General features: G+C 58.7%; 1 protein-coding gene across 1 annotated transcript; it reads right to left on the reverse strand.

Annotated features, from left to right (window-relative positions):
- Positions 1-253: 253 nt before the first annotated feature.
- Positions 254-12,516, reverse strand: LOC111161471 (ATPase H+/K+ transporting alpha subunit). The gene is made up of 22 exons (XM_022525141.1): positions 12,494-12,516; positions 12,259-12,399; positions 12,114-12,173; positions 11,508-11,711; positions 10,340-10,453; positions 9,848-10,100; positions 9,392-9,660; positions 8,575-8,773; positions 8,111-8,220; positions 7,897-8,031; positions 7,234-7,426; positions 6,285-6,460; positions 5,039-5,175; positions 4,808-4,958; positions 4,555-4,723; positions 4,292-4,446; positions 3,087-3,210; positions 2,578-2,723; positions 1,221-1,354; positions 864-965; positions 681-772; positions 254-507 (listed from the first exon to the last, which is right to left on the reverse strand). Exons 1-22 carry the CDS (start codon positions 12,503-12,505, stop codon positions 479-481), a joined length of 3,105 nt encoding a protein of 1,034 aa, XP_022380849.1. The 5' UTR covers positions 12,506-12,516; the 3' UTR covers positions 254-478.
- Between the last annotated feature and the right edge of the window lie 387 nt (positions 12,517-12,903).

A 12,903-nucleotide genomic window follows, 5' to 3' on the forward strand; every position in this document is an offset into this window, starting at 1 on the left:
AAGGAAGGTGCCAAGCGTCCCTACTCTGCACGAGGCTGTGTTTAGGAACTGAGCTACAGCCCTGAGCAAACAGCTTCTGAGCTGGAGGACTGTGGGAGTTGAAAGGGGATCAGGAAAGACACTTGGACAGGCGCTGGCACCAAATGAAAGCCTGATTGGTGTGAGCAGGTTTATTACTACGACGCAACACAAGTGTGTGTGTGTGAAGAGCCCCAGGCAGGGAGCTCCCACCCTCTGCCCACCCACCCAGAGCACTGGGCCCAGGGACGGCTCTGCCAGGTGGTGCGGGGTGCTCTCTGTGGATGGGGAAGGGGAATGGGACGGTCTCTCCAAGGTTGGGGTGCCGTGGGCCGCGGGAGCAGACACAGGTGGTGCTGGGGCTCTTGGTCGCTTAGATGTTCACGTGGCTGCCCCGAGGGTCCATGCCCCCCACCTCTGCTGTCAGGGGCGCAAGGATGGCTTGAACGCAGCAGTCCCTCTAATAGTACAGCTCCTGATCCCACCAGCCTGGGAGAGAGAGAGAGAGGAGACTCAGGGCTGCGAGACATGGGTCACAGGCACCAAGGGCTCAGAGGTATGGATCAATGGAGGGTCAAGGGCTTGGAGGTCAAAGGTCAAGGGCAGCTGTTCTGAGGCTCTCCCAGCACACCCAGCCCCAGGCCCTTGGTCTCCACACTCACTCCCTGGGCAACAGCGAACTCCCAGTTTCCGAAGCTCATCATAGACGAAGATGAGGAGGCCAAAGGGCATGGGGACCAGCCACCACTGGTACCTGAAGGCCCAGGCGAGATGACAAGGTGAAGGCTACGCTCAAGTCTATGTCCCTGTGCCCATCCCCCTACTCGCAGCTCCCGGCCCCTCACCGGATGGGCATGAAGTTGAAGATGTTGGGCATTCCGGGGCAGTAGCAGAGGAAGCAGCCGATGCAAACCTGGAACACGATGGCGATCACCAGGATTTTGTTCCTGTGGGCGGGTGGGGGTGGGACAGGCTCAGACCAGGGGGTTCAGGACAAGGACAGGCCACAAGGAGCGGGGACCACATGTCATCAGCAGCAGGGAGAGCAGGGAGATGCTTCAACAGTGGACTCGGGTCCTGTCCCATCTCCCCCTTGGTGGATAAAAACAGAGGGGCCGGGGGCTGCGGAGGCAGGTGGTGGGAGCTGGAGCAGGGCTGGGAGAGGAGTGCCAGGGGGGCGGTGCTGGGCCAGCTGGGGACACCTGAAGAAGCCCTGCTGGAAGGCGGAGAGACGGCGCGTCTTGCGGATGAGGACATCAGCGATCTGGCACATCTCGATGCTGATGAAGAACACGGTGTAACAGGTGTACTGCTGGTACAGGCGCTGCCCAAACGTCTGCAGCCAGAGGGGAGCAGAAGCAGCCTGAGCTGGGATGGAGACGGCCTGTGGCCATGAAGCCCTCCCATCAGAGGCTGGCGTGGGGGAGAGGAGGGAGACGGTGTCTCTCCCAGGTTTGCCGGACCCTGGAGGTTGGGGCGGGGGGGCGGTGGCTGGAGATCGTGACCTTGCAGAGATTAGACATCACACCTGGGCACATGGGAGCTCAGGCCAGTCACTCTCACAATGAAGAAGCACTACAGCCTTTCCCGCACACGGGAAGGCACCTGGGAAAAGAGAGTCGGACTCCTAGGGCCAAATTTGCAAAGTCCAGTGACTGGTGCCCGGGCAAATGGCCAAAATGAGTGACGTGGGCCAGAAGGGCTTTTGGGGAACAGGACGCATGCCCCATTTAAAAGGAGCAACCACTACTCAGACCATTTCTTCAATGTAACTGTTTATAATACCAGCTAATTGTGAGGAACACGCACTATGCTTCGGGCCCCACGTGTTACACTTGGATTACCGCACTGAATCCCCCCAAAAAATCCTACGAGGAAGATTGGGGGGGTCCAGACTACAGTATCCTCAGCATTCTTGGAAGGGCTAGCTAAAACACAGCCATCCAGGCCCCACGCCCAGAGGTCTGCGGTGGGGACTGAGGATTTGCCTTTCGAACGAGTTTCCAGGTGATGGTGTTGCTGCTGGTGTGAGGACCGCACTGCGAGGTCACGGAGGCAGAGAGCATCTCCACTTACAGATGGGACAACTGAGGCACAGAGAGGCAGAGCAACTTGCCCAGGATCACACAGCTAGTGAAGAATGCTGGCAGGCCATGAATCCAGGCAGCCTGGCTCCCAAGGTCTGCATTCCCAACTGATCGGGGAACATCCTGAACTGTCACAACACAGGGCAAACTAACAACCCTGCTAGCCAGATCTCGACTCTCCGGGCACCAAACCTTCATTAAAGGCAGCCACGCAGGCGAATACTCTGTAAGTGATGCCACAGTCACAGTGACAGCATCGGGATGCTGTCCATCCCAGAGATGACAGGCCACTGCCGGGCGAGGGGCTGCTGTGACCGTCAGCAGCAGGAGGGCGGAGCTCAAGACAGTGGTGGGAGAGGCCCCAGAACCCGCACAGAGTCCGGGTACCTGGGATGCCCCGGCTGAGCTCCGTCACGTGTGGACAACTGGAAATGAGGGAGCCACGGGACAGGGGTGAGGGGCCGGAGCTCACCCACTCCTGGCCGTAGCTGTCCTGCAGATCTTGTAGGTGGTGGTTCTCCCAATATGGTCGCAGCCCCACACACAGCAGTGGGAACCAGCCCTCCTGGGCCATGGCCGTGAAGTAGTCAGTGAAGCCAGCAAATGACTGGATGGCACCTGAGGGGCAGGCGAAGTGACATGGGGAGACAGAGATGGAGACCCAGACACGGACATGGAAAGACAGGGACACAGATGCCACAGAAAGAGGGTCAAGGACACAGGATCACAGACAGTGCCAGACACAGAGAGACACAGAGACAAGGATCCTAAGAGTGATCAACAGGGGATGGAAGAGACAAGGCAGAGAGAGACAGAGAAGGGACACGGGGATCACAGCAGACAGACTCAGGAAACAACAGGGACCCAGGATTGAATGCCAACCCCACGATCCAGAACAAGCCACAGCTCAGGTTAGAGACACCAGGGCAGGTGAGCAGCCCTGCAGGAAACCCGGGGTTCCCTGGCCCCACGGGCACTCACCAATCTGGAAGTAGGAGTAGGCAGCCAGGGGCTCGTTAACCAGCCGGTCGCGCTTCGGGTTCCGGGGACGGAGATGCATGATGTCACTCTCTGCCTTCTCGTATGCCAGGGACACGGATGGGAACTGGCCAGGAGCGGAAAGTGTCGGGATTATGGGTTTGCCCATCCCCTATGTGTCCAAGTGCCCTCCACCCCGGCAACCCTCACCCCAGTGGAGAGAGACAGGACTGAGCTTGGGAAGCAGGTGGCCGTGCAGGCACACCTGCCCGGACAGCACAGACCAGCTGGCCCCCAACAAGGCCATGTTGCCATGTCCCTCCACAGCTGTGTCCACATCTGACCAGCCGTCCATCTCCATCAGAACATCTGCCACTACCCACCCCCTCCTCCCCTACTGTTTTTTTGTCCTTGTCTCTGGTCTCTTTCTCTGTGACTGTCTCTGCTTTTGTATCCCTGTGTCCTGTCTCTCCCCGTCACTCTCTCTGCATCTCTTCCGTCTCTGTGCTCCTCCCCCCCCTGTCCTCCCCATCCCCCACCCCATCTGTCCATCACAGCAGAGTGGCCACAGTGTAGCCTGGTCAAGAGCAGAGGCCCTGGGGCCCCGGACTGCCCAGGCTCCAACCCCAGCGTGCAACTTATTCGCTGTGGGACCAGCCGTTCAACCTGTCTGTGTCTCATTTCGCTTGTCGGTAAAATGGGGATGACAAATAAATAAAGCTGCTCCCTAGAGTGTTTCTGAGAACAAAATTAAGGAAATTAATGTCAGCCTGGCCCAGAGAAGACACCAGGCGAGTGCTGCTGAATAAGAAAGTCAACATGGCCACGCCCCCGGCTGTATTCATGCCTGTATCTGTGGTTCTCTGTCTGTCTGTCTGTCTGCCCCCGGGGCCTGACAGAATCTGTCCAAGGCTGTTGAGGGATGTCTGTCTGTGATCCAAGTGTCACCAGAGATACGTGTGTGTGTGTGTGTGTGTGTGTGTGTGTGTGTGTATCTGAGGGTCCTTATCTGAGTCCGTAGGTCTGTGCCAACCTGAGTGTCCACCTGTGCGTCTATGTCTGTAGTTTTGTCTGGGATCACCCGCCTGCCTGCGTGTCCCTGTCTGGCTGCCTTTGCACACTGCATCCAAGGGCATCATCCATGATGTCTGTGGGCAGGCGCCCGTGGGCCCCGCGCAGGGTGTGGGGGGGGGGCACTGGAGACTCACGATGTCGGTGCAGAGTTCTATGAAGAGGATGGTGATGCAGCCGAGGGGCAGGGGCACACTGACGGTGATGTAGATGAGGTACGGGGTCAGCTCAGGGATGTTCTTGGTCAGTGTGTAGGCGATGGACTTTTTCAGGTTATCAAAGATCAGCCGGCCTGTGCGGGGGATCGGGGAGAACAGTGGGCACCTCAGCCTCCGGCCACCCACCGCCTCCTGTGCCCACATCGCCTCCCCGTGGCCCCCATCTCCGCCCCGGCACAGACCCTGCTCCACGCCTGTCACAATGGAGGCAAAGTTGTCATCCAGCAGGATCATGTCTGCTGCGTTTTTGGCAGCATCCGAGCCAGCAATGCCCATGGCCACGCCAATGTCGGCCTTCTTCAGGGCTGGGGAGTCATTCACACCGTCCCCTGTCACAGCCACAATGGCACCCTGCGAGGCGGGGGCAGGGAGTCAGGGAGAGGCCCACAGAGGGCCAGCCTAGCCCACTGGCCGCCTTCCTCTGCAGAGCCATACCAGGCGCTGGCAGCTCTCCACGATCACCAGCTTCTGCTGGGGACTGGTACGAGCAAACACCATCTCAGGGTGAGTGCGCAGTGCCTCGACCAGCTCTGACGGGTCCATGTCCTTCAGCTGCATGCCATTGATGACGCAGGCACGGGCATCCCTGGGAAAGGAGGGTATCACCAGGGTCACTGTGTACGCGGGCTGTGGGAAGAACCACGGGGAGGGCAGCAGCGTCCTTACTTCCTATTAACTTGGTCCACAGGCACACGGAGGCGGGCGGCGATGTCCTCCACGGTCTCGCTGCCTTCCGAAATGATACCCACACTGGCCGCGATGGCCTTGGCTGTGATGGGGTGGTCACCCGTCACCATGATCACCTGTTGGGGAGGGGACCATCAGAACCCTGATGCCTTCAGTGCAGCCGACTCCCTGCCCTCCCTGGCGGACCTCTACTGATGACCCATTCGCTCATTCAACCACTGAATATCAGGGACAAAAGAGACGAAAATCTCTGTTCTTGTGGAGCTGACCCTCTAGCGCGGGAGACATAAGAGACACAAATTAAGGGGACGAATGATACAGCATGTTAGGAGAGGGGGAAAGTAAGCTGAGTAAAGGAGATGGCAAATGTTGGATGGAAAAAGTAGTGTCGATTTTCAATATGTCCAGGGAAAGCCTCATTGAGAAGGTGACAACTGAGCGGAGGTCTGAAAGAGGTGAGAGAGTTGGCCACATGACAAATGGAGAGAAGAGTGTTCCTGGCAACAGGAACAGCCAACATGAAGGCCTGGGGTGCGAACATGCGTGAACTGTTGGAGGAACAGCGGGGAGGCCAGCACACTGGAGAGCAGTAAATGAGAGGTGGGGAGCTAAGGAATCAGCTTAGAAAGGTAACAGGACCCAACCCTTATAGGGCTTAGAGACCATGGGGAGGACGTGGGTGTTGTTTGCCCAGCCTTGGCTCCCCAACTCTTGATTTGTCTATCAGGGACCACCCCCTTCCCCCAGAGTTGAAGTAAGGTCTCTGGCCAAGAATGGGCAAGTAAGCCCAGAGCTGGTCAACCAAGGTATCCCCATCCCCCCAGCCACAGTGACTGGGTTCAGAAAGGAACCTGTGCACCAATCTGGGACAAAAGCAGAAGAGATGCTCTTTTCTCTGGAGTGGCTAAATAGGTGGGATGTAGGTTGGAGCTTCTGGGGGTGATCATCTTTCTCCACCCAAATAAAGGAACTACTTGAGAATAAAGCCACCAGAAAGAAGAGGAGAACTGAGACATGGAGAAAGGCAAATTCCTAATGACACTCAACTCCTAGATCCAGCTATACCTGAAGCTTCAGTCCCCAGAACTTTTCAGTTTTGTGAATCAATATATTCCTTTTTTGGTTCAAACGACTTTCAGGGAGTTCTCTGTCACAGGGTTCCTTGCCCCCAGATACCATCATCATCTGTTCTCACCCCTGCCCCCTCCTCTTCCTGGTTGCATACCCGGATGCCTGCCGTGCGACACTTGAGCACAGCATCAGGGACGGTGGCCCGGGGCGGGTCTATCATGGATACAAGTCCCGCAAAGCACAGGCCACTACTTGGAAAGTTCATGGCCTCCACGTCGAAGGCATAGCCAGGCGGGTAGTCCTTCTCACTCAGGTACAGCTGGCAGAAGCCTGACCAGAAAACAGGGAAGTCAGAGAGAAGTCCTCGGCAGACCCTTGCCTAGCATGGCCATCAGACCATCATCAGGTGACAGGCAGAATCACCAGGCCCCTCACACCAAGCACCTACAGATACCTGACCCTGTCCTGAATCCTTCACGTGATCAGTCTGTCCTCACCACCAGCCAGGGAGGCTATTAGCACGCTCATGTTGCAGATAGGGAAACTGAGGTCTAGAGAGGGAACAATCCTTGCCAGCGGTCCCACAGCAAGTAAGATGAAAGATCCAGAACTGAATCACAGGTTTGCGCCTTCCAGGGTTGAGGCAGTGGTTAGGGAAGTTTAGCAGTCCGGACAAAATGTTCAGGGAGGTCAGAGGTCAGGACAAGGACTGGAGAGTCTTGAGTTGAGGCAGGGACTGGGGAGGGTCGAAGGGTCAAGAGGAGGACATTGAAAGGTGGAAGTAAAAGTGATGGCAGGTCAAAGCTGAGGCAAGAGCTGGGAAAAATCAAGGGATGTCAGGTCAGGATAAGGAAGATCCCAGGGAAAGGACAGGTGGGGAGGGCCTGGGTCAAGGTAGAAATTGAGGATGGGAAAGGGTCAGCACTGAGGCAGGGAAAGTCAAATGTGAGTGTGTGCACTTGGACAGGTTAGCTGTCAGCCAGGGACCTCAAAGGTCATGGTCAGGGATAGGCCAGGAAGGTTGGGCAGGTTCTGTGCTAGCTCCTCCTCACCCACAGGTTTACCATCTACTGTGGGGGCTCACCGAGCCCCGGGGGTCTCACCAAGCACACGTTCACCCAGGCCTCCCAGGCTAAGGTAGGCAGTCTGGAAAGCCTCGCGCCATTGCTCGTCCAATGGCAGCTCCTGGCCCTTGATGAGGATGGAGCTACAGCGTTCCAGCACGCGCTCGGGGGCGCCCTTCATCACCAGCACGTGCCGGGGGTCCCGCGGGTCCTCCAGTGTGTGGATGGACAGCTGCAGGCGAGGAAGGGAACGGTGGCTAGGAGGCGGGCCGGGGGCGGGGCTTGGTAGAGGGGCGGGGCTGACGGCTCGAAGGTGCCGCGGGTATAGAGGGTGCTGTGTGGCTGGGGTGAAGCGCTTGCGTGCTGAGCATGGCCTTGGTAGGGATTGAGGGTTAGGGGAGTAGTAAGAAGCCTGGGGGCTGGGATTGGGCAGAATTAGGGTCGGAGTTGGGCTGGGGCGGGATGTGGATTGCGAGCTACCCCAACGGAGGGCCTAAGAGCTGGCGGTGAGCCCCCAGCTAAGGGACTGTGCGAGTCCCCTGACCACACATGAGCAGCGGCTGTGGGAGGGGCGGGAGATGTGGGTGGGTGGAGAGGGAGGAAACAGAGAGAAGCCCAGCGATGGGCCAGCCCGGGGTGGGGGTGGGGCCTGAGGTGGGCGGGGCCGCCCCGTGGGCGGGGTGGGGCGCGGCGGGCGCACACCTGGAACTTGTTGGTGGAGTTGAAGGGGATCTCGCAGACTTTGGGGAATCGCTCGCGGTACCCCATGGCATTGCCCAGCGTCAGCTCCGAGAACTTAAGCAGCGCCGTCTCGGACGCGTCCCCGATCACGATGCGCTGGAAGCGGAGGCTGGCGTCAGGGGCGAGCCTGGCTGCACCATCTCCCGGGTTTCCCCGGAGTGTCCGCGGGTCTCACCTTGGGCACCGGCACCGCGTCCTGGCCGGACTTGAAGGCAGCGCGGTTGCACAGGGTGAGCACGCGGCATAGCGCCCGCCAAGTCTCTGAAGACTGGTCAAACGTCTGCCCTGGAGGCCAGGCGTCCAGGCTGGGACCAAGCGGGGCGGGCCCCAAGCCCGGAGCAGCATTCTCCCATACCAGAAGCGAGCCTCTCCCCCTAGACTCATGAGAAGGTCCCCTCCCAGACTGGTGGGACCCAAACCTCTCCTCATACCCCGGGGCGGAGCCTTGTCTCCAGAGCCAGTATTGAATTTCCTAGGACCTCTGATACCATGCCGCTTCGCAGACCTGCAGCTTCATAGACCCTGTCCCTGATCGGGAAGGAGCCCCTCTCGATCCAGGCAGAGCCCTCCCCAGAGTTCCCTTTCCAGTCTGCCCTCTACCAGATCCTGGCCCAGCCCGGTCTCCGCCCACCACCACACCTGACTGGTCTTCCGTAGTGTCCGCAGTGTGGATGTGGTTGTCAAACCAGAGATGGGACACAGTCATGCGGTTCTGAGTGAGGGTCCCTGTCTTGTCCGAGCAGATCACTGACGTGGAGCCCAGTGTCTCCACGGCTTCCAGGTTCTTGACAACACAGTTCTTGCTGGCCAGCCGCTTGGCTGTCAGGGACAAGCAGACCTGTCAGAAGGGGCGAGAAGCAGTTAGGGGGCACAGTCCTTGCTTCTGGTCCTCCTTCCCTTCTCTCACAGCGCAGGGAGCCTTGACCCCAGCCACCGTACTATGCACACAGCAAAACCCATACTTTTCTTGCCTCAGCGTTCTTCCCAGCCCATGCTTGCCACCTGGGATGCCTCCCCAGTGGGCCCGGATGAAGGTATCTCACTAGGCCCCTCACTAAGCTGCCAGAGCTGAGGTTCTCTAAGTTCTCTCATCAACGCAACCACACCGAGAAAACAAACATCCTCCGAGTCTTCTCTGGGGCTGGTCTTGCCCTGGGTGCTGACTGCGGAGGGCAGCCCACGCTGGGTCTCAGCCTCCTCTGGTCAAGGACAAGGCCTGTTCACCTGTGAGTCCTCAGCATTCAGTCTAGGGTGCGACCCAGAGGGGCCTTGGTGAGTGGTGGCTGAGTGGGTGGATAGGTGGAGAGAAGGAGAGTGGGGAGGATGGCTGAGGGAAGGCACAGGCGGGCAGGTGAGTGGGTGGGCCGCAGATGACAGAGGCAATCCTGGGTGAATGCACAGACGGATGGATGAGCCTTTTGGCTCTCTGCGCCTCTCTTCTGTCTCCCCCACTCACCGTGACAGTGGCCAGCAGCCCCTCGGGCACATAGGCTACCACGATGGCCATGAAGAAGACCATGGCCCGCAGGAACGTGTAGCCAATGCACATGGCCACCACAAAAAATGTGGCGCCGAAGAGGATGGCCAGGCCCGCGATGATGTCCACAAAATGTTCGATTTCAATAGCGATGGGCGTCTTCTCATTTTCCACTCCTGATGCCAGGGACGCAATGCGCCCGATGATGGTGCGGTCACCCGTGTTCACCACCAGGCCTTGTGCTGTGCCTGTAGCGGGGCCAAGAGGGCGCCTCAGGGCCCGGCAGGTGGCAGCAGGGCTGTGTGCATCGTGGGAACTGAAGCGGGTAGCGGGGGGAGGGGGGTGGCGGGGATGCAGTGTGGCTCAGTATGGGGTGAAGAGGGGCAGGGCAGACAGTGTGGTCAGCTGCGGGAGGCAGGCCGGGGCCTCACGGACCCTCAAGGCACATGGTGGAGAAGAAGGCGATGTTGCGGGTCTCCAGCGGGCTCTCGTGTGTACACTCGGGCGAGCGGGTCTGCGGCTCAGACTCTCCAGTCAGCGAGGAGTTGTCCACCTTGCAGCCCTGCGCCTGGAGGATCCTGATGTCCGCAGGCACTCGGTCCCCGCCTTTCATCTCCACGAGGTCGCCCACCACAAGCTGATCCGCGTTGATCTGGAACTTATCCCCATCTCGGATCACAGTTGCTTGCTGTGGGGCAGGGGCACAAGGTTGAGCTGGGCAGGGGATGGGAGTGGAGGTTGCGGAGTGCAGGGGGAGGTGGGGAGGGGCAAAGGGGGAGCGTTGAGAACCCAAGGGGCAAGCCGGAGGCCACGGGTGCAGAGCAGCTTGGGCCTGGTGGGAGGGCCCACACAGATGCCAGGAGCCTCCCTGTGCCCCCTCCCCCAAGTGCAGACCCGGAACTGACGTGACCGGGCTGCAGCACCCACCTGGGGCACCAGGTTCTTGAAGCTGGCGATGATGTTGGTGCTTTTAAACTCCTGGTAGTAGCCAAAGCAGCCAGTGACCACGACCACGGCAATGAGGGCCAGGGCCAGGTACAGCTGGGTAGAGGAGGGAAGGGGGCCGGGCGGATGAGAAGGGGCCCGAAGCTCCCGGAACAAGGGCCCCTGCCTGCTCCCTGTCCCCCTGTTCTTGGGCTCACCTGGGGGTTTTCCCCGCTCTGCTAGAAAGTCACGTGTGCTGTTCCTGGGGCCTCTTCATGTTCCATTCTCAGCTTCCCTGTATTCTCAGTGTCCTGTGTCCTCGTCCCCTGTGTCCCATATTCTTTGCGTCCCGGATCCTACCTCCCCTGTGTCCCCATATCCTGTGGCTTTGCGGTGGCACGATGCACCTTTTCCTGTGTCCTCCAAGTCTTGTGCTCCCCATGTTACTATCCTTTGTCTCATGTTCTCATGCCCTGTAGCCCGTGCTCCAGCTTTTGTACTCTGTGTTGTCATCATCTGCTCGCTGTCCTCTGGGTGCCCTAGGCCGTGTCCCCATTTCCATGTTTGTGTGCTGTCGATCTTATGGTTCATACCCTGTAGGCTCCATGATCATGTTCCAAATCCCAAATCCCTATGTCCAGTGTCTCCCCACATCTGTGTACCTCTAAGTCCCCATCCTGTGTCATATGTCCTGTGACTTTCAAACGCCTGTCCAATGCCACATGTCCCTAAGTCCCCATGTCCCTTATTCCGACCTCTTGTCCTGCATCTCAGTATTTTCTGTCTCTGTGCTTCCTTATCTGTGTTCTGTCTCTCCTGAGTCTTGCATCCCCAATGTCCCTATGCCCTTGTGTCCCATGTCCCCTGTGCCCTTGGTCTGTCCCATGTCATCTGTTTCCCAGTCTCCTATCTTAAGGATCACATTTCCATGTCTTTGTATCCCCACCTGTGTCCATCATATCTGAGACACATTCTCCGGGTCCCCTGTGACCTGGGTCATTGGGGCTGCCCCACACCTCAGTGTCCTTCAGCGCCCATGACCCATGTCTTGACTGAATTTCCACATCTCCATATCCCCATCCTGTGTCCCTTGCATCCTGAGTCCATGCCCAATGTCCTCTCTCCTCCAGGTCCCCGTGTCCCTTATCAGCCCGCAACATCTGCCACTCACATTGTCGTCGGTGGTGAGGTCACCCTCGCTGGCCTGGATGCCAAAGGCAATGAGGCAGATGGCGGCAGCCACCCACATGAGGCACTGCAGACCACCTGCCAGCTGCCGGGCGAACTTGACATACTCGGGAGTGCCCCTCGGTGGCCTCAGAGCGTTGGGCCCGTCCCGCAAGAGCAGCTCGGCGGCCAGGCCAGCAGACAGGCCCTGGGGATGGGGCGGGTGGTCATGGTGGCTGCTAAGGGCTTTCCTTTCACCACACGCTCCTCCACGAGGGGAGCTCTTCTGCCTCCTCCCCCACCCCGCTCCCCCCATCTGTCTTGTTTCTCTTCATTTCTGTGTCCATCCTCACCTCTGTCCTGCCCCTTCCCCCTGCCCTCCGCTGTGTCTTTCTCATCTTTCCGCCTGGCTCTTCCTGTTGTCTCCGATCTGTTTCTCTCTCTTACCTGTCTCTGTCTCTCTGCCTCTTTTTATCTGCTTCTCCTACTCCATCTCTCTCTCTCTGTTTGGTCCTTTCCCTTTCTCTCTAATGCATTTCTCCCTTTTCTCCCTCTCTCTCTCCCTCTCTCCCCTTCTCTGCGCGCCCCCCTCCCTCTGCACCCAGCTCACCTTGGTCGCACTGGTCTGATATTTCTGTTCCAACTCTGTCACTGACAGCTGGTGGTCGTTCTGTGGGGAGGGGCAGGACACTCACTGTCCAGCTCTCACCAGCCACACTCCTGTCCCCCGCCCAGGCCCCCAGCCCCACGCTCACGATCTCCATCTCCTTCTTCATGTTCTCCAGCTTGTCCTTCTTCTTGCCTCCTTCCTTGCCTGCCTTCTTCTTGCTCATCTTGGCGGCCATATCCCCACCAGGGCCAGGACCCAGCTCTACCGAGTACATCTCGTAATTCTCCTGGGGATGGGAGGAGGGGGGAGGCATCAGATCCCACTGGAACTCCTGCCTCCAGCCTTCATCCCCCCGACCCCTGACTCCGGGCCTCACTCACTGCCTTCCCCATGGTGCCCGGGACAGCCACCCTCCTTTGCTCAGACAGAGCCTAGGGTCTGGACCAGCCCTGATATACCCGGGGAGGGAGGGGATGGAGCAAGACAGGCCTGATTAGAACTGATTGCGGGGCTCCTTGAGGTGACCTCCAGGCCTAAGCAGCTCGGGCATTAACTACTGGGCTGCCCCAAACTGCCCAGACCCATCTCTACCTGCCACTGAGATCAGGGGATCTCTGAGTAGGTCCATGGTAACGACAACAAGAATATCAAGCATATGGTGCTCACTGTGTGCCGAGCACTGGGCTGGGGGCTTTCCTGTACTAACTCATGGAATCTCCCAACAACCCTCTGAGGCAAGTACCATTCTTACCTCCCCCTACCACAGTGATGGGGAAACTGAGGCGCAGGG

The sequence above is a fragment of the Enhydra lutris genome, unplaced genomic scaffold (genome assembly GCF_002288905.1).
Source record: "Enhydra lutris kenyoni isolate GAN:26980312 unplaced genomic scaffold, ASM228890v2 scaffoldscaffold85, whole genome shotgun sequence".
Lineage (NCBI taxonomy): Eukaryota > Metazoa > Chordata > Mammalia > Carnivora > Mustelidae > Enhydra > Enhydra lutris.